Source organism: Heterocephalus glaber, unplaced genomic scaffold, assembly GCF_053883595.1.
Source record: "Heterocephalus glaber isolate CG9 unplaced genomic scaffold, H.glaber_assembly_v1.0 deba00001547, whole genome shotgun sequence".
Lineage (NCBI taxonomy): Eukaryota > Metazoa > Chordata > Mammalia > Rodentia > Bathyergidae > Heterocephalus > Heterocephalus glaber.
This window is the reverse complement of record NW_028258340.1, coordinates 10,424,233-10,450,420: the sequence shown is the minus strand read 5'-3', so window position 1 is coordinate 10,450,420 and position 26,188 is coordinate 10,424,233. Positions and strand designations below refer to the sequence as shown.

Genomic DNA, 26,188 nt, shown 5'->3' with positions numbered 1-26,188 from the left:
AAACAAAAAAGATAGGGAAAGAGAATTTTTGGAGAGTATTACATTGTGCATGATATGGCCCCCAGGAAGTAGTTATTCTTTCCTCACTTCAAGCTTAGTATAAAACTGGCTCCAGTGGGACCAATATCTTCCATAGGAGAACTTGGGAACACTGTAAATTGATATTAGGGGGCTGGGGATCTAGCTCAGTGGTGCTGCCACCTGCCTTGCAAGCATAAGGTCCCAAGTTCGATCCCCGGTACCAAAAAATAAAAAAAAATTTAAAAAAGTTACTAGGCCTATACCTCAGAAAACTAAAACTAAAGTCAAAGGTACTGGCTAATTAGATGCTCTGATAGCAGAAGAAAAGAAGAATCTAAATCAAGATGGACCTGATTCTTCACAGGGCAAAGAACTTGGAGGACTTCCCATGAACTAATATAGACCAAGAAAGTGACTGAGTAGGGTATTGTTTCAGGTCATGACCAAGAGACCTCCTGGGAAGGTGAGGAGATCTCAGCAAAAACGACTAGAATATCTGCTTAAGGCCAGAGGAAATGTGATTGTTTACATCAAGAACTCCTGTGAGAAATTTCTGGTGATGATGGAGTTCTCCAAAAGCAACTGACAAGACAGTCAGCCTTAAACACCCACACCAATGCTGGGTGGCTAGAACAGAACAGGACTTTCTGTTGATTCTTAACTCCTCACCTTCCATTGGCCTCACTTGGAGGAATGGAAGGCAAGGAAATAGGAAACAGCTCATGTCCCTTAGAGGGGCCCCCTATAGAGGAGGACATCTTGAATCAAATATGACCTGGAAAGAAAAGTTGTTAACTTGCAGTTAATTTCTTAAGTTTTTAAAATCATAACTAGTATTATATTATTATTACACATTATATTACTGAGATTCTTTGGGGAAATAGTAAAATAAGCAGATTTTTAAAACTTCTTTTGAAAGTTACTAGTAAAGTTACAGTGTCCATTGTATTTTCATCCAGTACCAAAAAGTAAAAAGAAAAAGAAAGCAATCTTTAAGAATAGTTTTGAAATAAAGTAGATGGGAAAGTTGAAGTGATTTTTCTATCATACATTACAAATTATGCTTGCATATGCTAATGATTTCAATTATAATAGCTAAAATTTTACAAATGCATATTATATGCCCGACACAGCCTATATTACATGTACTAAATCATTCCATCCTCATAACAAGTCTACTAAGATTTATCACATTCATTTTCTTTTCTTTTTTTTTTAACACTTATTTTCTTGATGAGAAATTTTGGTGCGGGGAGAAGTTAAGTAACTTGCCTGCAGTTGAATGACTAGTAAGTGGAAAAGCCACTCATATGGGGTATTTCAAATGAATCAGAATTAAATTTCTTTCCACAATTTTTTTTCTTTCACATCCAAAATACTAGATATCTAAAATATAAACCACAGCCATATCAGTTTAAATGCATCAACCCTTTGCAGAGACGCGTAAGGCTATGTATGATTTGGTATGTTTTGTTTCTAGAACAATGGACCGTCATAGAACATAGGTTTTTTTCCTAAAATACATATTTCTCCTCTTTTTGTTGTTTTCTTTATTGTAGGCATGGACAACCACTACCAAATGAAGTACAGCTGAAGGGCCGTGACCTCCTGACTCTAAAGAACTTTACAGGAGAAGAAATTAAGTATATGCTATGGCTATCGGCAGATCTGAAATTTAGAATAAAAGAGAAAAGAGAAGTATGCAAATTCTTTCTTGACTTCCATTAGTACCAATCAGCTTTTTCAAAGGCAGTTTTCACAAAGATGAAGGAACAGAAAATACATTAAAATTCCTATACAGTAGCTAAGTAATGAAACCTCACAGTCAAGGTAATTGATTATCACTGAGTGTACAGGCATATAAAAAAAGCACAAAAATCAGTTATTCTATGACAAATAATTGCACTTCTTTCTAGTGGAATGCTGAAATTCATTATTAACTGGATCAGAATTTAAGGAATCATTTGGCTGGAAATTTATTTTTATACCTCCCTTCTTTTCTCTATAAATTTTCTATCAAGCAAAAAATAAGGACAATATTTTTTCTGGCAACAAATTTCAGTTCTGGATGCATAGCAGATATACAGTCATTGGGACAATATTTAAAAATTCACAATGATGTGATTGTATTTATAAAAGCATTTCAATTAGCAAAAAAATGGTAGGCAAGTAGGAGAAGAAACGAGATGTGGTGCTTAGCTGTAAGAATTATTCTGCATTTTGAGCAATTTGTTTGAAATGTGCTTAATTAATGCAGTAGCTTCATTTAGACTGATAAATTATGAAAGCATTTTTGCGTTCCAAGCTTGTTCAAAAGCTTTTTGGAGCTGGTTTCAGGTTGAGAAAGTTCAACATGACCTTAATTTTCTCATCTAGTTGACTAGCTTTCCAAACTCCAAAGAGCAGCCTGAAGACAAGAGTGACCCCAACTACCATGTGTTGATGTTCTACGGAAGACCTGAAATGAGGAGAAAAAGTCTCTCTAGATCCCAGGCTGTTGTTCTTCACCCTCTGTGTATGAGGAAAGTTAGCTGGCAGGAAGCTATCTGTTCCCAAACTCATCCTATCAGGATGTCCATCAACAGAAAGGAAGGAGGAAGAGCCACACCCCACACCAAAAATGCTCCAGATTGTTTTCCAGTAGCTTCCAGAAACAAAGCCTCTGTACTCCCATGAGGATGCAGGGTGAATGTGTAGCTGAAAATCTGAGGCTTCATCATTGACCTAAGTAGGAGGCTTAGTGTTCCATGATGTGACAGAGTAGCATGTTGTTAGCTGAGAAAATACCTGTGAACCAAACATCTTAGAGGTCATCAAAAATTGAATTGGCATCTCAGTGGAGCTAAGATAATAGTTCCATTATGAAATATTATTATACTTTAGCACAAGTTCCCAGATTGAACCTAGAATAATTAGTACCACTTTCTAAATACATGTCAATAAGCTATGGGTGTTACTGGTTTCTTTTCCCCATATATATTAGACATGGGAAAAACACTCTAAGTTCACTTTTTATTGAATATTTTGAGAGAGCCAGGAGTGGTGGCACTTGCCTGTAATCCCAGCACTCAGGAGGCTGAGGCAGGAGGATCGCCTTGAGTTTGAAGACAGCCTGGGCTACTTCATGAGTTCAAAGCCAGACTGAGCTACATAGCAAAACCCTGCTCAAAATACCAAAAAACCAACCAAACAAACAAACAAAAAAAACCCAAAAGAATGTTTTGAAATTCTTAGTAAAGACTGTTTTTTTTGGTTTTTGGGGGTTTTTTTGGTACCGGGGATCAAACTTTGGGACCTTGTGCTTGCAAGGCAGGTGCCAGAACCACTGAGATAAATCCCTGGCCCAAGATTATGTTTTAAAATATAACCCTTGATATTGGATATAAAATATATTTTGCATTTTAATTGTAGTTTTATACTTCTATTCTTGATTTTCAGTATTTGCCTTTACTACAAGGGAAGTCCTTAGGCATGATTTTTGAGAAAAGAAGCACTCGAACAAGATTGTCCACAGAGACAGGTGAGTCCACTGAAATTTCACTCTTGTGCTGAAGTTGTGTGGGCTGGGCAGAAAGATTAACTTTGTATACAGAAGTTCCTGGAAGACTAGAGTAGAATCCCCATGAAACTGTTCATATTCAGGGCAAAATCTAGATGGACTCCAAATTTCAGGCATCAAACACATGTAAGAAATGTGTCTATTTTTATAATATGTGAAGAACTTTTTCTTGTGTGCCCCAGTTCCACTAGATGGTGGAAACTTCTGCCACACCAGGTGATCATCAGCTGTTTCAGGGTTTACTTTGTCAATTTTAGGTCTCTTCTTTCCTTCACAGGCAAAATCCTGGAGGGTATCCCAATGTTAAGATATTTAGGGATGTGTGGATTTGGTCCTTGGTTAGCAGAACCTCATCATCAAATGTCTATCCTAGAGTCACTGAGACTTCCTTTGTTTTCACTGGATCTTGTCTACCTCTAAAGTACTACAGGGTTTTTTTTCCCACTCTGATTGCCATACCTGAGCTACTCTTGGCTTGATTCCCTCAATATCTAAATAGTTCTCCAAACCACACTGGGCACATAGATATTACAAGGCTATCTCTATTGTTCCTTCCTCATGCTGGGAGCCAGGGAGCTCTAGAACAGGGTCCCCTCCTGAACCCTGTCTTAAAAGCAAGAAACACATATTGTATTCTCAGTATGGAGGTTTCTTGAACTCATCTGAGGCTTCTATCATGCTCCCCACCCTTTGGAAAATGGTCTGAGGAGTACACAAGTCTCAGTGTCAAATGTTCATCAATTTCTACCTCTGTTGCTTCTTCTTTTTTACTTCCCTTGATCCCCTTCAATTTCCCAGTATTGGAAACCAGGTGATAAGGTAAGAGGAAAAACTGACCTTGACTTTCCGTGTGTTCTTCCAAATCTATTGTTTGTGCCTAGAATCCTAGGCTATTGAAACTGAAAGGTTGTCATTTTTCTCAAGCTGTTATCTCTACAAGTGCTTTCAAAAAGTCAATTTTGAAACTTATAAAGTGGCACCTTTTTTCTTTCTTTCTCCATTTTGGCTCTATCAGACCTCTTATTTATTTATTTATTTATTTATTTAGACAGGATCTCGCTTTATAGTTCAGGGTGACTTTGAATTCACTATGTAGCCCAGGCTGGTCAAAAACTCGAAGCAATCATCCTGCCTCAGCCTCCCAAGTGATGGAATTGCAGGCATGTACCACTACACCTGGCTCTCAGACATCCTTTGAATGAATTATGTGACTGCCCAATGGACAATCAGACAGAGTTGAGGAGGAAGTAACACAACCATAAACATATTGGTTGGTTCCTCAAATATCGTACCCCACCTTACAACATAAGAGCGTTCTAGAGCTTAGAAGCAAATGACTGCCGTACTACACGCAATTCTTCTCGTTTAAAGATCAATAATGAGGTTTGTCAAATAAATAACAAAAATAAAGTTCAAGGGGGATTAAGAAACAGCTAAATTCACTCAGTTAATACAAACTGAACCAAGATTGAGATCTCCAGTATTCTTACTCATGAACTCCTTTTGCCTCTTGAGAAAAGGAAGCAAGAAGAGGTAAAATATATAAGATGTCACTTTAAAGGTCCTATGAAGAAAACAGATGAGCACACTGCATTCTTCAAAGCTGACTTCTAGAAGAGGTCACACAGTTATCCAATTGATAGTAGGGGAAAATGAATAACTCAGTCCATTATTCTCGAATTCAGCTCCCTTCCAACACTGATACTCCAATGTTGGGGAGAATTTTATCTTTTTAAAAATTTTATCATTAATATTTAAGAGAAGTGTTTTTATTAATGCTCCCAAAAAGATTGATTAATACATAGAAATTTCTCAACTTTAAATTTTTTAAATAGATTTTTCTTAGTTGGTGTTTCTACCACTTTTCTCTGTCCAAATGTTATGCCTGATATCAAAACACCCCTGCATAATTGATCAGTTTCACCATTCACAATAATTGTGTAGTTAAGCTACAAATTAAAACAAGAGTGAGGATTTAACAAATTTTTGGATGCAGACCCTGTGCCAAATGCTTTACATGAATTATATGGATTATCTTACTTAATCCTCATGACAGCTCTATAAGAGCAAGACCATTGAGAAGAACAGGCTGAAATGGGTTCAGGACATGGCCCATGGACACATAGACCCCAGGTTTGGAAGCTATTGAGGCATGTAATGGTCAGGTTTTGTGGTAGTAAAATTGTTTCTACATTGGCCATAAGCATTTGTTAAATGGTGGTTTTCTCCAAAGAAGGGTTTTAAGACCTGTACAAAATTGCAAAACATAATAAAAAATACATGAGGAAGGGAATGTTTAGCCCTTACAACATATGGCTCACAGGGTATTTGTCACTATCCACAATAAGTACCTGTGTTCTAATTGCACAGGGCATGCTGCCAAACTCAGTAGAAGGAGAATCAGTCAAAGTATGTAGCTGCCTTAAATGCTTATAGAAATGGTAAACTCCCATCAAAATCATGACAGAGCATTTCTTTTGTGTATATGTACATCTTCATAGTTGTCCTCTGGTATACTTTTTCAATCGATACAACCCTTTTCCCTGGTGCTTAAAATAAAAATACAATGTAAGTAATTGTCTACTAGTGCCCCAGAGTTGTGCCAGCCCCTGGTGATCCTCACAGAATAGACCTTGAGGATTCCATCTCAAGCCTGAGATCCAGAGATCCAGCAGTATTTCTACTTAGCTCAGAGAACAGAATGAATTTCTCCACCCAATTTAAATAATATCAGTTGTTTGTGTAACATATTTATTAAAGTGCAAAAAATCTATAGACAAGGGTACAAATCACTAAGTGTATATGTAGCTCAATGAATTCTTGGTGAATATATTAGTGCAATACCCAGATAGAGAAACAGAATATTAATAACATCCAGAAGTGTCCTCACACCTTATATTTCCTTCTGGTAGCTACTCACTCCATTCAGGGAGTGAATGTTATTCTATTATTCTGGCTTCTAACACCACAGAGTAGTTTTGCCTATTTTCAAACTTTATATAAATAGAATCATTCAGCATGTACTCCTTTGTTTCTGGCATCTTTCGCTGAGCATTAGGTTGTGAGATGTATCCATGTCACTGGATGTAGTTGTAGATCATTCATTCCTCATCCACTTTTTGTGTATCCTTCCCTGAAAAACCAGGAAATTCTCTTATATGTCTACTGGAGATTATATTATTTTGTTGCAAATGAATTGAGCCAATAGATGGATACATGTATTAATATCAGTAAATACAGTAGCTGCTAGAGAAATACACAAGGCATTCTAAGAGATGGTTCTTTTCATTATTTAGCACTGGCATTTCACTTTCAAGGTAAAATAGAAGTTGGTGCTTTCACAGTTGTTTCAAATTCATCATCTTTACAAAGATGCCAAGACAAAAATTGTGATACTATTCTGAAGCCATGAAAAACAAGCACAGAGAAGTAAATGACTGCTTTAGTTCTATCAGAAAGATCCCCCAGATCCTTCATATCTTCAGCGAATCAATTCTATTTTTACCCTTTCTTTCAAAGCCTGCAGTGATCAGTGAGGAAAAGAAAGACCAAAATAAGATTTACTTTTACTTTCCCAAACAGAGATTGAGAAATTAGCAGAAGAAACCAACCCTTTGTTCAAAAATACCTGGCATACAAGCATAAACAAATGAAACAGACAAAAGCAGACATTTCTGGATGAACGGTGGAAAGAGAATGGAGACCCATCCTTCTGTCCTCTTCTCCTCAGCAATGGCAGCTCTTGGTAGTTTTTCAGAATGTCTGACACCCCCCTGAATTCCTTATCACCACTCGGGGTCTGAGAAACTAGTAAATTCTTGGCTTCTGCTTCTTGACTTCGATCTGAGGCTTTTTTTGATCAGTGACCACAATTGCAATTGCTTCTCAGAGGCAACATCCCCCACCTTCTTTTTTCATGAGCTGCTGAAGGCTTTGACTCCCATCTGTAAACATTTTTTGTGAACCATCTTCCCACCCCTACTAATAAGTCCAAGCTCACAGTGAATCTTCTTTATAGCACAAGGAAGAAAATGTAAGGCATCGGACTAATTCTGAGTTACTACAGCAAAATGACTTCTAGTTAAAGAAAGAGTACGACCTGGATCAGACCAACCAGGAGGTCTTAGACTTTGTTTTCAATCTTCTTTCATAGCTCCCACCCTCAGTGGTACTCATTCCTATGCTATGCACATGATAGGTGGACAATAAATACTTTCTTGATTAATATGCAGGACTTATATTTGTTTAGATGACGTTGCTTGTTCATAAGCAAATTAGGTGCTCGAGTGTGATTACTGATTATAATCATCACTTCACAGAGAGTAGAAATTTCTGTTCTTTCTGTTAACAAAATGAGGAAGAGTTTACCAGTGCAGAAAATAGACCCTCTTTCCCAAGTTAAAGTCCTTCCTTCTTTCATTCAATGAGTATTTCTTAAGCAATTACTTTTCACCAGTCTAAGGGCTTGTTAACAAAACACAGAATCCCCTGCCTTCATGGAGCTTCCCTTCTAGTGGGTATGCATAAAATAAATAATAGATACAATAAATAAGTGGGCAATATAGAACATTAGAAGGTGATACGTGATCTTAGCAAGCAGAAGAATGTGCCTAGAACTGAAGAAAAGATATATACACTATCACTGGATCTTTCACTTTCACTCTGAGTGAAATGGGGAATCATTGGAAAGTTTTAAGCAAAGGAGGGACTTGATCTCACTTGCATTCACAAAGATAGCTCTGACTACCCTATTGAGAATAGATAGTATAAGTGAGAGGATGTGGAAACAAGACAGATGTAGTGAAATCTGTCAATAGGGAGCTAGAGAGAGAGAGAAGTTGCAACCAAAAGGTTAACAGTGAAATTTAGGAGGGTCATTTTCTAGGTATGTTTTAAAGGGAGAGCCACCAATATGATTTATGTATTTGACAAAAGAGAGATATCAAGGATGACCTCAATATCTCTGGCTGAACAATGGTGAAGACTGCAGATAGAACAAGTTGAAAGGGGAAGGTGGAGGGTTCAGTTTTGGATGTACTGAATTTGAGATGTCTATTAGACATATGCACACAAGTGTTGAGAAAGCAATTAGATATGATCGTGGAGTTTGGGAATGAGACCTGGCTTCGAGATATTTGGAAGTCACCAACATATAAGTGATATATAAGGACATAGGACTGGATATAATTGTAAAGTGAGTGCATTTAGATTGAGAGAATAGGATCAAAAACTGGTCTTGGAGTGCACTAACATTTAGAGGTCAAGGAAAATAGGAGGAACCAGAAATGGAGACTGAGAAGGAAGAATTACCAAGGCAGATATAAAAGCACAAAGGTGTGGTGCTTTCCTGGATCCTGTATGAAGAAGGGTTACTAAAGAGAAAGTGGTAGTCAACTTTATTAAATCCTGCTAGGTCAAAAGACAGAGGACTGAGCAATGACCACTAGATTTAGCAATGGGGACCTTGGTGAGAGGAGGTTGGATGCAGTGTTGGTGGGGAGAAGCAAAGCCTTATGGAATTAGGTTTGATGGAAATGAGAAGAAAGGTGCTAGAGACACAAAGTAAAAACAAATAGTTTTGCTGTAATGGAGAACAAAGAATGAAAAGAATAGCTGATAGAGGAAGTAGGATCAATAAAAAGTTTTGTGCTTGATTTTTATTAATGAGTGGAAAAATGAGTACAGTCCATATGAGTGAAGAAAGACACAGAAAGGGAAGAATGGGGAGGCTACCCCGCCACCATACCATGCTCCTAGGGCAGAGAAGGTGAGCTGCACGGGCACCAGAAGCACCCCCACACACACACCATGGAAATGAGAAGACACATAAACAAGCCTCAAAAACAGACTTCCAGATCACCTACAGCAACCCCAAAGGGAAATGAGATGGAACAATCTGATACTCAACCACCTGGACTCTCTGAACTGGCAACAAAAGAGGATCTGGGAAAAATGAAATCAGAAATAATTTCTCAGATAACAGCAAAGACTGTGCTCATAGTGCAAGACGTGATTAATAAATCTAGAGAGGACACAGATAAAAAAATAGAGGATCTGAGGAACATGATGGAATCCCAACATAGGAAACAAATGGAATCCATAAAACAGATGCAAACAGATTTCCAGGAGATTAAAACTCCATTGAAAGTCTGCGCAGCAGAATGAACCAATGTGAGGATAGAATTTCAGATACAGAAGATAAGATTGCAATTGGTGATCAGGAAAAGAAAAATTGTTCTAAAATTGTAACGGAACACTAGAAATCAATCCAGCAGCTGCTAGACGATGCAAAGAAGAATAACATAAGATTGATTGGAGTCAATGAAGAAAGAGGAGAGAGTGCAGATGACATAAAAAAACTGTTCACAGAAGTGATGGCAGAAAACTTCCCAAGCAGGGGAAAAGAACTTGACATATAGTTAAGTGAGGAATATAGGACTCCTGCTAGCCTTGATCAAAAAAAAATCTACACATAGGCATACAATAGGATTCCAGAAACCCAACAGAAGAACAAAATTCACATACAAAGGAAAGCCCATCAGAATCACAGCAGATTTCTCAACACAAACCATCAAGGCAAGAAGAGCTTGGAGTGATGTATTTCAAGCCCTAAAGGAAAACAGCCTCCAACCCAGACTGATGTACCCTGCAAAACTATCTTTCAAAATTGATGGAGAAATAAGATACTTTCATGATAAAGAGCACCTCAGGAACTTCATAAATACCAAACCAGCACTCCAAAAATTTTTAGACAATATCCTAGGAAAAGACAATGAGTATCACAACCCCAGGAAGCCAAGCAGAATGAATCAATTGGGCGTGACAAATTAAACACAAAGAGGGAGAATCCAACAAAAAGAAAAAGTCATGACAAGGCTTTTAAAACTTTTAACTTCATCTCCCAAATGAGTGTATAATTCAATCTTGTTATTGTACTGATTAGTATTTTTCTGATTCTAGAGTTGCACACCTTTCCTTGTGCTGTACTGGCTATTTATCATCTTTGTATGTCTACTTTTTAATTGGGTTGTCTATTAATGAACTGTAAGAGTTCTTTATATATTCTGCTTATAGGTTATATGCATTGTAAATATGTTCTGTTTAAGGACTACTTTTCATTTTAATGATGTCATTTGAAGTTCTAAATTTTGATGGAATCTCATTTATCAATTTTTTCTTTTATACATCATGTTTTTTGTATCCTAGGAAGTTCTTGCCTACCCTAAATTCGTAAACATTTTCCCTTATAATTTCTTCTTAAAGTTTTATACTTTTAGGCTTTCATATTTAGGTTCATAGATCCCTTCAAGTTATTTTCATGTATGGAAATAAAGGGTTGAGGGTAATTTTTTATATACAGATACCAGGTGTTCTACTGCCATTTGCTGAAAACACTATCTTTTCCTCGGCTCTTGAATTGAGTTTATACTCCATAAAATGTTAACGTTAAATAACCTTTCAAAACTCAGTGGACCATATATGTGTGGTTCTATTTCTAGATTTTCTGTTTTATGCAAATGATCTATATGTCTTTCCTTACACCAACACGGCCTTGATTACTGTAGCTTACTGTAGCTTTAGAGGAAGTCTTAAAATTAGGTACTCAACATCTTCCAACACTGGATTTTTTTTTCTTTTTACTTTTCTAGGTCCTTTGTACTCCTACATAACTTTTAAATTTCAATATGCAATTCTTCATTTATAGCAAGTATACATAGACCTGAATTTTTATATATACCTTGTGTTTTCTAATCCTGCTAAATTCAAATACAAGTTCTAGGGACTCCTAGAGATTTCTTAGTATTTTCTCTGAAGATGATCATTTCATCTACATATAAAGATTTTGCTTCTACCTTGCCAATCCTGTCCTAATTGTGTCATTTTATTGCCAGACTATTTTGGTTTGGGCCTAGGTTTCAAAGTTTAATGGACAGATGAAGAGTAAGCATACCTGCCCTTGTTCCCCACCTTAAGGAGAAAGCATTGTATCTTCTCCATTCATATAAGGCTTTCTCACTGGAAGTATGGAGTACATGTCTTTAATCTGTTGAGAAGGTTCTGTTCTACTTCTAGTCTCCTGATAGCTTTTACCATGAACAGCTGTAGAATTTAGTCCAATACTTCTTCTCCAACTAGTGACAGGATCATATGGCTTTTTCCTTTCCTCTGTTAAAATGATGACTTTTGAGGGTGGATCTTCCAATGCTGAACCAACACTGCCATCCTTATAACAAAACCACTTTCTACATACTGCCAGATCTGACTTCTAATAGTTTGTTTTGTTAAACAAATTTCTATCTATGTTCATACTTTTTTCTTCTATTATCTTTACCCAGTTTTAGTATTAGCACAATGTTTGTTTCCTAAAATGAGGGGAGAAGTGTTCCTTTTTTTTTCTGCTTTAAATGTTTGATATAATTTATCAGTTAAAATGTATATGAGCCTGTTGTTGTCATATAGGTAGGTTTTCCAGCTAGGAATATACTTTCTTTAATAGGTGCTATTCAAATTTTATATTTCCTCCAGAGTTAGTGTCATTAATTTGTCTTCCAAGGTACTTCTTAGTAAGAAGTTGTCAAATTTATTTCAAAACAGATTTTTGAAATATGCTTTCTATATCCTTTTAAATTCTGTAAAATCTGTGGTAATGTCTCCTAGGTCTTGATATTGTAATTTTAAAAATGTACAATTGATATTGTATAATAAGAAGTAAAGGTCTAAAGGAGCAGGGAAAGTGGGAGGGGTAGGGGAAAGGAAAGAAGGGAAAAGAAAAAGTATGAGAAAAGGACAAAAATGGAAACAAAATCTTTGCAAATAGGGAAGGGTGGAAGAGGTGAAGGGAGGGCAGGGGAAGGGGAAAAAAATAAGAACCAAGATACTCATGTAATGGTACAAGATCCCAATGATGCATGTAACTGTATTTTATACCTAAAATGTACCAATAAACTTAATGGGGGAAAAAAAAGAAAGGGAAGAATGGTCACAGAATTGCCAAGCATGAAAAAGGGGGTGGCTTCTAGTGCATGAGTCCACACTACATGGGGCATGAGTCCCCCATTACATGGGGCATGGAAAGTTCATCTATGCTCAACAAGAAGGAAAGCAGTGTATACAGATGTTGGCAGGCAGAAAAATGTGGTAAAAGACTATGGAAGTTCTCCTCTGACTGCTGCTACTTTTTCAGTGAGGTAAGAAGCAACAGCTAAGTGTTGGCTCTACTTTCAAAAAAGATCAAGCATCCAACCACTTTCTCACCACTTCAGCTGCTACCACCCTAGTGCAAGCTATTAACTCTCGTTCACATTTTTACAAGTCTCTTAACTGTTTCTCTCCCACTGAATCTATCCTATTAAAACATAAATCTGAATATTAAAACATAAATCTGAATATTAAAATATAAATATTCCCCAACCTCTAAAGGATTCTCATCTGACTCAGACAAGTCAAAGTTGTTGCCTTCTTCCACCTTCCTTCTGTATCCTCACCTTCTACAACTCTCCTCCTTACACTCTGCACCTTCCTTCTTGTTGTCCCTGAAACCCATCAATTATGATTCTTACACAGGACCTTTAAAAATGTTTTACCACTGCCTTGTAGGTTTTCTGCTCTTCAAATCATCTCTCAGATGTCCCACAGTCCATCTGACTTCCTTGACCATGATACTTAAAATGACAACTCATGTCTCTTACATTCCCTAACCCCCATCTTTGCTCCATTTTTTCTTATAGAACTCACTAGTATATAACATACAATATATTTATTTATTCAGTTATTATCCATCTCTCACCATTAGTATATAAATTCCATGTAAGCAGGGACTAGTGTCTTATTTATAATGCTTTCCTCAGTGCCTAGAACAGCACTACATATATATTTTTAGAAAATAATGAATACATTTCATAACCATACTGTGAGACCAGGACTTGTGGTCACTCCATCTATTTAAAATTCTGTTTAATTTTTGACAGTGAGAGCACTACACATGCATCAAGAGAGTACAAGAAAGTTATTACTCCCATAATGTGGCTTTCTATGGAGAGCTTGGTGAGCTCCCAGGCTGACCCAAAAGTGGATTCAGAGGACAGGGAAATGATACTGGGTTGATGTTTTATTGTGGTTAAGGGGTAAAGCTAGGGTGAGAATTCTGTACACAGATGGGGGTTTGCGGCATTTGGCCAAAGAAAGGAGCGCCCGAACTTTCTTAACTTGCTCAGATGTAGAACAGAAAGGGAAGGTGGAGAAATGAGCTTGAAAACTTCAACTGTCAAACATCAAAAATAGAGTCAGACTTTATTACAGGACCCATGGCAAGTAGGGCCATTTGGGTGCTTTGTATTCTTTAATTCTTCCTGAAACCTGGCACATCGGATCAGCAAGGGAGCTTAGGATTCCAGGTAATTTGCTTTGTTTCCCAGATGAAAAAGCCTGAGTCCAGTTCCACTATATTGTTCCGTCTCTGTAGATTACAGTGTGATCTGGCTCAGGGGCTAGCTCTCCTATGGGCCTTAACAAAATCTTGCACAATTTTCTTTGATTGTCAGATTCCCGACTTAGAAAATTCTTATAATAATACCTACCATCCATTTTGTCAGAGTGAGGGATTCAGTGGAAGAATGCTCATAAATTGCTAGCACATGGTGCTCTGTGAATGGTCACTGCAAGAGTCAGAACATGATGGCCTCTGGCTAAAACCCATTTGGTCTGGGTATATTTAAGGGAACACTTTTAAGTATAAAATAGATGTAATTATTTGATTTTCATAATTAGTGGAAATTAGGACTACTGCTGTGGTTTTTATTTTTACTTTTTAATATGAAATGTTTCAAATAAATAGAAAAGTAGAAAGGTTAGCATAAGGAGCTTACCAATAACTTTTATATCAAATTACAACTGTTAATATATTGCACGCCTTCTTTAATTTGTTGATTTATTTTGTTCTCATACTGTTTTAAAGTAAATTAAAATTGTGATGATATTTTATCCCAAAATACACCAGTTTGCATCTTTTAAAAACAAATAAAGAATACAATATCTTTATTTTGTCTACCAAAATTAATGATTTCTTAATATTATTTACTATGAATCTATATTCGCATGACATTATTCAAATTGTGTTAAGGCATCCGTGGACAGTTTCATGAGGCCATGACTCAATTTCCCATTGGTAGATCTAAAACTCTTTTCTTCCCAGTGCACCATGCAATTGATCTCCTCCTTTTTCATGAGAAACAGATGAGATTAGCAAATTGTGACTATTGTATATTTCCTAAAAGATAAATTAGAAATATTACAATGTGGAGGGAAAAATAGAAAATACAAATTATACAAATTGTACAAAAATTGTAAAAGTCTTGTATTTAGGGTGATTTGACTTTAATTACATATGGTAAAGTCTGCCCATTGAACCTATCTCAAATGAGATAGTAAAGTTTAGACAGAATGTCACTGTCTCCCCCAATTTTGCCCTAGAGCATGCTACGAAATGGCTCTGCTTGTACCCATAGAGTTTAACTGTGGCTTGAAACGTTCTCCTCTGTGTATCATCCTCTTCCATCCAATGGAATGTTCTATAAAGGTAGAGTAAGACTCATGTACTTCTGTGCAGGTATCTGGAATATTCTTACAAGGCAAGGATGGTTGGAAAGCAGTGAACATGATATGTGAGTGGTACTTAGCTTTGTCTTCATAAAAAAGGAAGTGAACGGTAGAAAATAGTGGAGTGCCCTGAGCTTTTAGTGACTTAACGCCACTATTTCAATGCTTACTCTTTTTTTTTTTTTTTTTTTTTTGGTTCTGGGGATCGAACTTGGGTCCTTGCACTTGCACAGCAGGCAGCGAAACCACTGAGCTAAATCCCCAGCCCATCAATGCTTACTCTTAAGCTTTCACTTTATATACTGTAAAATCAATAGATCTTAGGTGTGCATTTCAATCAATGTTGACAATTGCATATACCCACGATGTAACCCAGTCAATCATCCTCTCCAGGAGCAACCACCATTTTAATTTCTGCCACTTTGGGTTGGTTTTTCCTAAACTAGAACTTCATAAAAATGTCTAGCTTCTTTCATTCAACATAATGTTTATGATAGTTTGTTCCATTTTATTACTAATTCTCCATTGTAATCCATAATATACTATATAATTATAGCTTATTTTTTTCATTGTGTGGATGGACATTTTTCTATATTTGAAAGAATTAAAACTAAACTAAATATAACTCCCAAAAGGAAACAATGTCCCATTATTGCTAGAACCTGAGGAAGAGGGTGGAGAAATGGGTAGGCTTTCACAAGAAAGTTAAGTCCATGTGCACAAAATTTCATCTACTTTCCTCAAGTTTTCACTTCGCTTTGCCTGCAAATTCCCTACTAGAGAGATTGGAGAGCTCTAAAGATTGTGACTGTTCAGTTGAGATTGTGCCAATTCCTCATAATTTTGTTTCACACTTTAGATTTTTTTTTCAAAATGCTTCTTTTTTCTTTTCCTTTTATTGTAGGTTTTGCACTTCTGGGAGGACATCCTTGCTTTCTTACCACTCAAGATATTCATTTGGGTGTGAATGAAAGTCTCACGGACACAGCTCGGTTTGTAAATCTTTTCTTCTCTCCCAAGTTTATTTCTGAATCTGATGGATAAATTTCAAAAAGAAAGCATGCTTTAAATAACAATTTTCCCTTTCAGAATCCTATGTGCTGTTCTCCATTTTACATCTTTATCTGATGTTTGGAATGCCTCTTATCCTTCAGACACTTTTCATGAATCTAATATTGTTTTTTTCTTATCAAAATTTTAAGAGCTTCTGAGAAGAAAATTTCAAACTTAGTATGACTCAGAAATTATCAAGCATGACTTACATTTAGTAGTTAAGAAAATGGAGGTCCAGGAAATTGACATGTTCAATGACTTATAACTAGTTCATATCAGAGTAGGTAATGATAAGAATAGCTAGAGTTTATTGAGCATTTATTACATGTTGCATTGTTCTAACTCAGTTACTCATTACAACAACCTAAACAGATTGACATAAAGAGGAGAAACAACCTAATTAGAACTATACTAGCTGCACAAAATCTCAAATGTCAATGTCTTAACATAGTGCAGATATTCCTGACTAGTAAGAGAGAAGGCCAGATTATTTTAGTTCTGTGGTCATTCAGGAACTCTGGCTGAGAGTGGCTCTGCCATCTTCAACATGTGGCCTCCAATGTCACCATGAATGTCTACATCTAACCAGGACCTAGGAGAAGAAAGCATGAAGAAGGTATACTTGATTCAAAGCCTCCCTAGCAGGGAAGTGGCACAGTCAGTCCTATTCACATTCCGTTGGCAAGTGCTAGTAGCTCACCCTCACCAAGATGAAAGGAGAGTTGGTAAAAGTCTCTTGCCCAGTATATTATAGTGAAAGATGGAAAGTAGGCCTTCTGACTCTTCATGCAGTGCTCTCACACTACAGCCTGTCTGGTTAAGAATCCAGGGCAAATGTCTTTGTTAAATGTTTTTTATTTCTCCTCAGGAGAGAAGACAATGATTTTTTTTTTCCTGAAAATGATGTGCTATAAGTAACTCCTTGCAAGTGTTGTCTGCTTTTTATGGCAACTTAATATATACTAAAGAATTCACCTTATTTGACTTGCTAAAGTGATTTCAAGTAACTCATATTTAAATCCCTCAGTTGTGTTATTTTAGATGTGAGAATGACAAAATTAAGAAGTAGTCTAATTATCTCCTGGATACTAGGGACAGAAAGAATAAATAAACATAAATGAATTTTTGCTTGAAATGCATGGTCACTGACTGGGATTATATTTGTGTAATACCTTCTTCTACAAAAATGAAACATACTTTATTCAAAAACAAGTATCAAAAGCAGGTTGAAGGATGAAGCCAGAGAAATTTCAATGGGAATCTTTTATATAGGATCAGGTGAACTATTTGGACTAAGTCATGTGTGAACTAATGGTTGGAAACACGTCCAGTTGAAGGAACAATTGAGCATCTAAAGAAGAGTTAAGCAGTGCAGACTGGCAGCCAGAGTAAGGTCAGGGCCCAGAAATCAGTAGAGTAGGCAGGATCCCAAAGTAAGAGACAAATAACCAAGCATGGATTGAAAGCTGAGGATGAGCATACAAATGCTCTTTTCTGTGCCTGCTCTCCATTCTCACTGCAAGTCCTTAAAAGAGCTCTACATAAATCCTTATAAAAATAATCCACTCACAAGTTTTAACACAATTGTGGCTTTTTGAGTCCATATAATTGGTTTCATTGCTACTTGAATATATGAATTCATAAGGTTGGATCCATATAATTCCTTCTGACCATTTTGTTTTATCCAAAAGACTAAGTGAAAATAATAGTTACTCACTAAGAACATCTACTATAGGTGACTTATGTAATTATTTGTAAATTTTGGTAAAAATCTTACAAAGTAAATATTATTGGCCCAGTTTTATAGATGAGGAAACCATGGCTCAGAGAAATAATGGAGCTTAGACGTTAAGTCAGGATTTAAATCATGCTGTCGTTTTTGCTTTTTCTATCCAGCTTATAAGGACAGTGGAAAGCATTGGCTTGTGTGTCAGCAGGTCCCCAAGACCACCCTGAGGTTTGATGATTCACTCCGAGGCTTCACAGGGCTCAACAAAGTCATACTCATGGTTACAGTTTACTACAGTAAAAGGATACCAAGCACAATCAGCAAGGGGGAGAGACACATGTGGAAAAGTTCAGGGGATTTGGGCTCAGCCTGAGCAGTGTAGCAGTTTAGTGAGAACCTGTCTCAAAATAAAAAATAAAAAAAAGGGTAGTGGTGGTATCTAAGAATGTAACTCAATGTGAAAGCCCTGGCTCAATTCCCCAGTAGAAAGAAAAAAAAAAAAAGTCCAGCGGAAACCAGATTCAAACTTCCAAAACTCTTCCCCTAGTGGAGTCACATAGGATATGCTTGATTCCTTTGGTAATCAGTTAAAACTAACCATGTGAAATGTTGCTAACAAAGGAAGCGCATAAGAGACTCAGCACCAAGGGTTTTTATTGGGGTTGGTGACAATGACACCCTCTGCCCAGCATGTGCCCAAATTCCAGATCTCCAAAAGAAAATTAGGTATTTACTTTAAGCCAGATAGTTCTTTAAAAAATTAGTCAGAGTGAGCCACTCTTATCAGTCCTGGGAGTGGTGGAAGCTTCTCAAATTGAAGTTCCCAGATGTGATTTGAGAGCCAACCTTGCAAACAGATCTTTCAAAGGTTAGCAGTCAGATCTACTATATTAGTGCTTTAGCCTGAGAAATCGGGACAGTTGAGCTCTAACCTCAGCTCAGCCAGTTACTTAACTACCAGTGACCTCCACTGGTAAACTTTTCTCTGGGATCTTCACTTGCTTTTGTATAAAATAAATTAATTATGATCCCTATATATTCCCAAGTGCATGTAATGTATTAGATATAAAATGGTGGTCCTTAAATAAAAGTATGTCCCTAGGTAAACTATGTAGAGGCAAGTGCAAAGTAACTTGGATCAAGGTAGAAAGATAATTCCAGAGGTTCTAAAACTTAGTTTGGAATGTATGTTGGGCAACTTGTTAAAATGTCGAATTCTGGGCCTGATGCTCAGAAATGCTAATTCTCCAGTTAAGTTTCAGACAGTGTGTGAAAATCTACATTTGAACAAGCTTCCCAAATGATTCTGATGCAAGAGTAGCTGGACCACACTTTGAGAGACCACACTATGGGAGGTGTAGGCAACCTGGGCTGTTGTGCTGTGAATCTAGGCTAGAGATTTTTATATACTTTCAGGATAACTGATAGTGAAGATTGAAGTTTGAACAGAAAATTGAGGTAAAATGATTCCAGATTTTTTACTCTTATAGTGTGTGTGTGTGTGTGTGTGTGTGTGTGTGTGTGTGTGTGTGTAGAAGTAGGAAACTGAAGCTTCTGATTCAGAGGTAAGGAATAGATTAGGTATTGGACATATTATATTAAAGGTTGACCCCCTCAAGTGTAAATGTCCACAAGCCATTGGAATAAAAGACCTTGGGCGACATTGTGAGCTGGAGAAATTAAAGTATGTATAAGCTCAGTGATTAAAAAAAAGAACCCCACAGTCTCCTTGTGGGAGAATTGCAGAAATCTGTGTCTTGAAGGCAGATGCAATTATAGTAAAAGGAAAATAAAGGTAGTATAATATTCGAGGAGGCTGGGATGGGAAATGGAAAATGTCAGAAAAGGGGATAGTGTAGCTACTTTTGAAATCCGACTTTCTTCTCTGTACCCCATCACTGCTTAATTTGCCAAAATATTTGACAAACAAGATATGCTGAAACTCAGAAATTCAATAAACCTCAATTGAAGAAGACAAGAGAAATCCACTGCCTTCCACAGAAGCAATTGAATGGGAGAAGTAAAGAAGTGAATCTTAATGACATCTACTCTGCAATAGGCTCTGAACAACCCTTAGCAATTGCCTTCCTTGCTTTTTGTAGAAGTTTAACTTTTAAGATGCGAAGGGATGAGGTGAGGTTTAAATGACAAGCCTTGCCCTTTCAAGTCAAGAGAATAGTGTGCACCTGACACTGATTGATGATATTGCTTCAATCTATCTGTCTGGCTGCTTTGAGGACCTGGTAGAATAAAAAGTGCCTGTGCATTTGGTACAAAAAAGAAACTGGGGAAAAAAAGAAACTGGGAGGGAATTTAGTGAATGCAGCAACAGAAAGGGAAAAACAAAAAAGCAAAACTGGGCCAGTGTTTTGAAAGCTGTTAAATGCAATTTCAAAAGTGTGGCTTATTTTTTCAGATGATGTAATTATTCACTCATTCAAAAATAGTTATTGAGGGCCTGGTTTGTCTTCCAGACATTATTTTAGCACTAAGAATAAAATGCTGATCAAGTCAAACAAGATGCTTGTTGGAGTGGAAATACGTTCTAAAGTGAGGAGGCGTTTACAAAACAAGTAAATAAAGCAAAAATACAAGAACAGGTTGAAATAAATGCTACGACGAAGCAGTGATCTGTCAGTGGACTAGAGCCTACCTTAGATTGGGTGGTTAGAAAATGCCTCTCTGAAGAGGTGGCAGTCAAGTTGAGAACTCAGTGAAAAGCCAGAGTCAGGCATAAAAAGCTGTGGGAAGAGCACCACAGAAAAATATACTGGTATAAAGGCCTAAGACAGCAACAAGCTGGGTGTACTCTGGAACAGAAGAGCTAGAAATGTTCTAAAATCTGCAAATAAACATATATTAAATCTGAAAATTACTCTCTGTACATATATATAGTATATATACACATATAATATACATATATCTAGATATAGATATGGACATATATCCTTATATGTTGGTCCTCAGTCTTATCCACCAAAGGAAGGAAAAATAAAATCAGATCATGAAATAAAAAAAACCTAAATACTAAATAAAACCTAAACATTTAGGTATTCAAAAAATGTACAGCAGATCTCTAGAACTTATTCATTCATCTTGCATAACTGACACTTTATATCCACTGAATGATGGCAAGTACCATTCCCCCTAGTAACCACCATTCTCTTTGCTTCCATGGGTTGACTATTTTAGATACCTCATGTAAGTGGAACCATGCAGTATTTTCTGTAACTGGCTATTTCATTTAGCATAATGCCTTCCAGGTTCATCTTTGTTTTTGCATAAGGCAGGATTTCCTTCCTTTTAAAGTTGAATGATATTACATGGTATGTATATACCACATTTTCTTTCTTCATTCACCTGGTGATAGACATTTAGGTTGTTTCCACATTATGGCTGTTGTAAATAATTCTGCAAGGAACATGAAAGTACAAATATCAATCCCTTAAAGATGCTGATTTGAGCCGGGGATTTAGCTCAGTTGTTTCACCGCCTGCTGAGCAAGCGCAAGGACCAGAGTTTGATCCCCGGTACCAAAAAAAAAAAAAAAAAAAAGATGCTGATTTCAATTATTTTATATAAATACTGAGAATTGGTATCCCCAAATCATACAGTAGTTCTATTTTTAAGTTTTTGAGGAATCTGCATATTCTTTTCCCTAACCACTATATCTAATTACAGTCTTACCAATAGTATACAAGTGTTTCCTTTTCTTTACACCTTCAACAACTTTTTTTCCTTTTGGTAAGAGGCATTCTAACAAGTGTGAGGTGATATCTCGCTGTGGTTTTGATATGCATTTCTCTGATGGTTACTGATGTTGAGCTCTTTTTCATATACCTGTTAGCCAATTGTATGTCTTTTTTGCAGGAATGTGCATTCAAATCCTTTGTCCATTTTTTAAAATTGTGTTTTGTTTTGCTATTGAATTATAGGAGTTCCTTAAATATTTTAGATAATAAACCCCTTATCAGATAAATGATTTGTGTGGTGATTAAGATGGACTTTCAATTTGACTGGCTTTGAGATCTTCCCAGGGGATTAATTGGTGGAGCACACTTCTGAGTGTGTTTGGGTGAATCATGGAGACATGACGTTGAGTACTATATCTGATCCCTGCTTCTTTCTCTCTGGCACTGTTCCTCTACTCTACTTCCCAGCCTCCATGAACTAAGTAACTGTTACACCATGCTTTTTCTCCATGATGTTCCTGACTTGGAGACAGTAGACCATAGACTGAATCCTCTGAAACCATGAGCTAAGTTAAACTTCTCCTCCTTTAATGGGATATTGTGTCCCATTAATGGGAAAGCTGGCTAATAACATTGCAAATATTTTCTTCCTTCCTGTTGATTGCCTTCTCATTTGAGTGATTCTTTTGCTGTGCAGAAGCCTTTTAGATTGCATGTTAAATATTGTTAGCACAATAAAAATATCTTATATTTAGATTCAAGATTTTAAAAACTAGTTCATAATGAACAAGTATCCCCAAACAATTCCACAATTAAAGAAATAAAAATGTGTTACTTCTTTTCTCTGTCAGTTATAATAATAAAACCTGCTCACTGGTTCATTGTACAGTATTGTGGGTGAATTCTCCCTAGTTAAGTCTGAGGTGAATATTATGTAATATGAAGGTGAGTGAAGGGGAGCACTGAGATGGAGCTTTCCACTGATGTTTTGCAGATTCCTAAGATTACCTTCAGATTCAATGATTCATTAGGAAGAATCACAGGCTTCAATATACTGTTATAGTGAGAACTAAGATTTATTACAACTAAAGGATACAAATGAAAATCAGAAAAGGAGGGTTGAGGCTACAACTTACTGGTAGAACACTTGCCTAGCATGCTCCAGGCCCTGGTTTCAATTACCATTTTTTTAAAAAAAAACACGAAAGGAAAAGACAAATGGAGTGAAGTTTAGAGGAAACTGGGTACATGTTTTCAAGTCTTTATCCAGTGGAGTTGTTACTAACAAATTGTTAGTCCCTTCCTTGTAGAGGGAAGACCTTCCAAAGCAGAATATTTTTTCACTCAGTGTCACGAAGCCAAAAATGAAACTGAAGCTGAGCACCAACAGCACAAGTTTATTTAGTGGCCCAAGAATGGAGAATTGCAAATTTAGCTTGTAAATCAATTTATCAACCTATTAGGGGTGAGGGAGACAGATACAAGGAAAAATACAGGGGGAAAGGAAAGGCTAATACAGGAGAGGAATAGTCATGGACTTTCCTCCTGGAATAGGCAAAAGTTTCTCCAAATTCAGTTGCCATCATTTTTTTTGTTCCTTTTATAGTGTGGTGCTTCCTGTCATGGCAGTTGATGTATGTGTCACTTAACATAGAAATTGGATTATACTGTAGTATGAGGTCTTCCAGAGTTCATTTGGGCAGGCTTTTTGCACCTAGCTGGTTTCAGCCAATCATCATGAACAGGAACTTTTAACCACTAAGCATTGTGTTCCCAAAGAAAGACAGAGGGTGGAATAAGAGGCAAGTAGGCCATGTAGATACTGTATTTTACTGGGTAACAGATGCACAGAATGCACTTAATTTCTTCAGTAAGCCAGTTCCAGGGTTGTTTTTTTTTTTAACTAGGGACCAGAAAGCCCCCTCTGCATAACACAAACCAAAATTCTAGACTTCCAGAAAGAAAGGTGTTCACCATAAATCACAGTGTGTATGTATACCCTTATCAGTTCCGGGAATGATGGAAACTCTCCTGAAGTCCAAGTTCCCGGATGCCAACCAAGAGCCACTCTTATAAGTAGACCTTCAAAGGAGAGCCATCTCAGTACTGCTATATTTACTCTTTTCTTCACAACTGAACTCTTATTGCTCTTTTGGGTTTTGCCAGCTTTCTTCTACCTAGATGTACTCTAACTGGCAAGGTAGTATATCCTATACCCATGGGAGGACAATCATAAGATTTGAGTTGCTTTCTCAATTTAGTATGGATCCCTGGAGGCCCAGTCTCCCATCAAATGGAATCAACCCCATTGCTCACTTCCCACTTTTTTTTAATTTTGGTACCAGGGATCAAACTCGGGTCCTTGTGCTTGCGCAGCAGGCAGCAAAACCACTGAGCTAAATCCCCAGCCCTCACTTCCCACTTTTGAGGGATCTCTCTTAGCAACTCTTTCTACCCCCTAACAGGTCAGAAAGCACAAATTCCACAAGTGTAGATTTATGAATTCCCTGGTACTGTACTGGGGTCAAGAGCTACATATTCTTTTTTTTTTTTTTTCCTTTCTATAGGCTTGTGCTTTTAGATGTAACACCAGAAATGACACCTTAGAATGACTCGGATCACCGATTCTTTGGAAATTTAAAATCAGATAGAACTTAGCAACAGCAGTGGGACATTATCACTCCAGTTTCAAGGCTTTGTATTTCTTCCATAATGGTATCTGTGCATGCCTAATACTCTAAGTGCACTATTGAAAGGTGCATAATAGCTTCACAGTCATTTTCACTTTAATACAGTACTTAGTAATACAGCTTCAGGAACCATGTGTATGAAAGGCTCTTTATAAAACCAACTAATGTAATGTTGTTCTATTCTAATTGCTTTCCATATAGGTGTAATTCACTTATGGTAGTGAAGTGTGTTCTGCTAATGTAAAACTAAGAAAGGAAAATCAGCATAAGCTACTACATTAGTTTCCCAAAACTGCCATAACAAATTTCTACAAACTTCATGGCTTAAAACAAGAGAAATTTATTCTCTCACAATTCTGGGGGCAGGGGTTAAAACCCAAAATCCATGTGTTAGCAGGATATGATTCCCTTTCTGGTAGGTAATGGTAATCCTTGATATTTGTTGGCATATAGCTTCATGATTCCAAAATCTACCTCCATCTTCACCTGGGCTTTTTCTCTGTATCTTTGTGTATTCTCTCCATTTTTTTATAAACTCAGAAATCATTGAATTTAGTAGCTATCTTACTCCATACAATTTTATCTTAACTAATTACATCTACCATGACCCTATTTTTACACAAAGTTAGACTTTGAGTTTCTAGGTGAACATGCATTTTGGGAAGGGGTACCATATAACCCACTACAACCACATATCTATTATGTCTCTGCAGCAACGTGAGTTTCCTATTGTCATTCAGATACTTCAAATCATAGAGGTTATGGTGAGATTTGTGCATGAGAAATGGTCAAGAGAAAGAATGAAGTATTGTCATATAGAAAGAAATATTTTAAAAAGTTAGAATACTGCTATGAAAGTATTTATGCCAATGATGTTAAGAAAAAAATGTGTAATTTTTTATGTTTCTTGGTAAAATCTCTTTAAATGTTGGTACCTAATGGGAAATATAGACCTAATTAGGTGCTAATAAATTTGGTACTTAATGAGAAATATATTTCCATGAATCTTCATGAAGGATACTAAGACACTGTATAGGACAGTTAAATATTCTTGGTTAAATGATGGCAAAAGCCAGTGTCTCACAGCCTGAACTGTACTATCTCCTCTTAGAGGCAGGGTGCTATAGTATAAACAGCAAGGGCCTTGAAGCAGAGTCAGCTTTGAGTTCAATTCAGTTTTGCCACATACTGGCTCTTGTGATTTGGGCCAATTGCTTGTGAGTCCCAGGTTCCTGAGTTGCAAAATGGAAATACTAATATTAATTTTCATGAGTTACATGAAAAGAAATAAGATCATGTCTGTAAAAGACAAGGATAAAGAAGAAATTCAAGTAATGTTGGTTGAATCAAGTTTTGCTCTAACTCAATCTCTAGACTGTCTCTGTCTCAATTCTGGCCATCTCTGTGGTTTCCCAGGCAGCTTATACTGACCCAACACTGAACTTGCTATACTAAATTTGAGGAGATCATTCTGAATGCATTATGCTCTGCCATTTTTTTCTCTAGGATCCTCAAACTTGGAACCAAATATCTAAGCCAAAATGATCTAACCATTATAGAATATTTCATTAATGAATCAAATATGGCAATTTTATTCAACATTCCTAGCTTTTTTCAACACTGGTCCATTTGAAAAAACTTTGTCTGGGTTTGCTAAAGACATTCTCATGCTTCTATCTTCATCATTCTTGTATTGATATAAGTAAAATGATAACCTGGGTTGAGACACCAGAGAGCTAAAATATTTTCACTCCAGGAGGAAGACTCAGTCAGACTTTATCCTTTGACCAGTTTACATTGGAGATAGACCTAATGTATCCTCTGGGTATAGGTATGCTTTGATAAAAAA

The 26,188-nt window shown here is 36.7% G+C and overlaps 1 protein-coding gene across 1 annotated transcript in view; it reads left to right on the top strand.

Annotated features, from left to right (window-relative positions):
- Positions 1-26,188, top strand: part of Otc (ornithine transcarbamylase) — a 66,678-nt gene that overhangs the window by 10,407 nt on the left and 30,083 nt on the right. Inside the window, exons 2-4 of the mRNA XM_004850027.4 lie at positions 1,581-1,719; positions 3,460-3,541; positions 16,080-16,167. Of these exons, the coding sequence (XP_004850084.1) occupies positions 1,581-1,719; positions 3,460-3,541; positions 16,080-16,167 (309 nt within the window). The remainder of the gene's footprint in view (positions 1-1,580; positions 1,720-3,459; positions 3,542-16,079; positions 16,168-26,188) is intronic.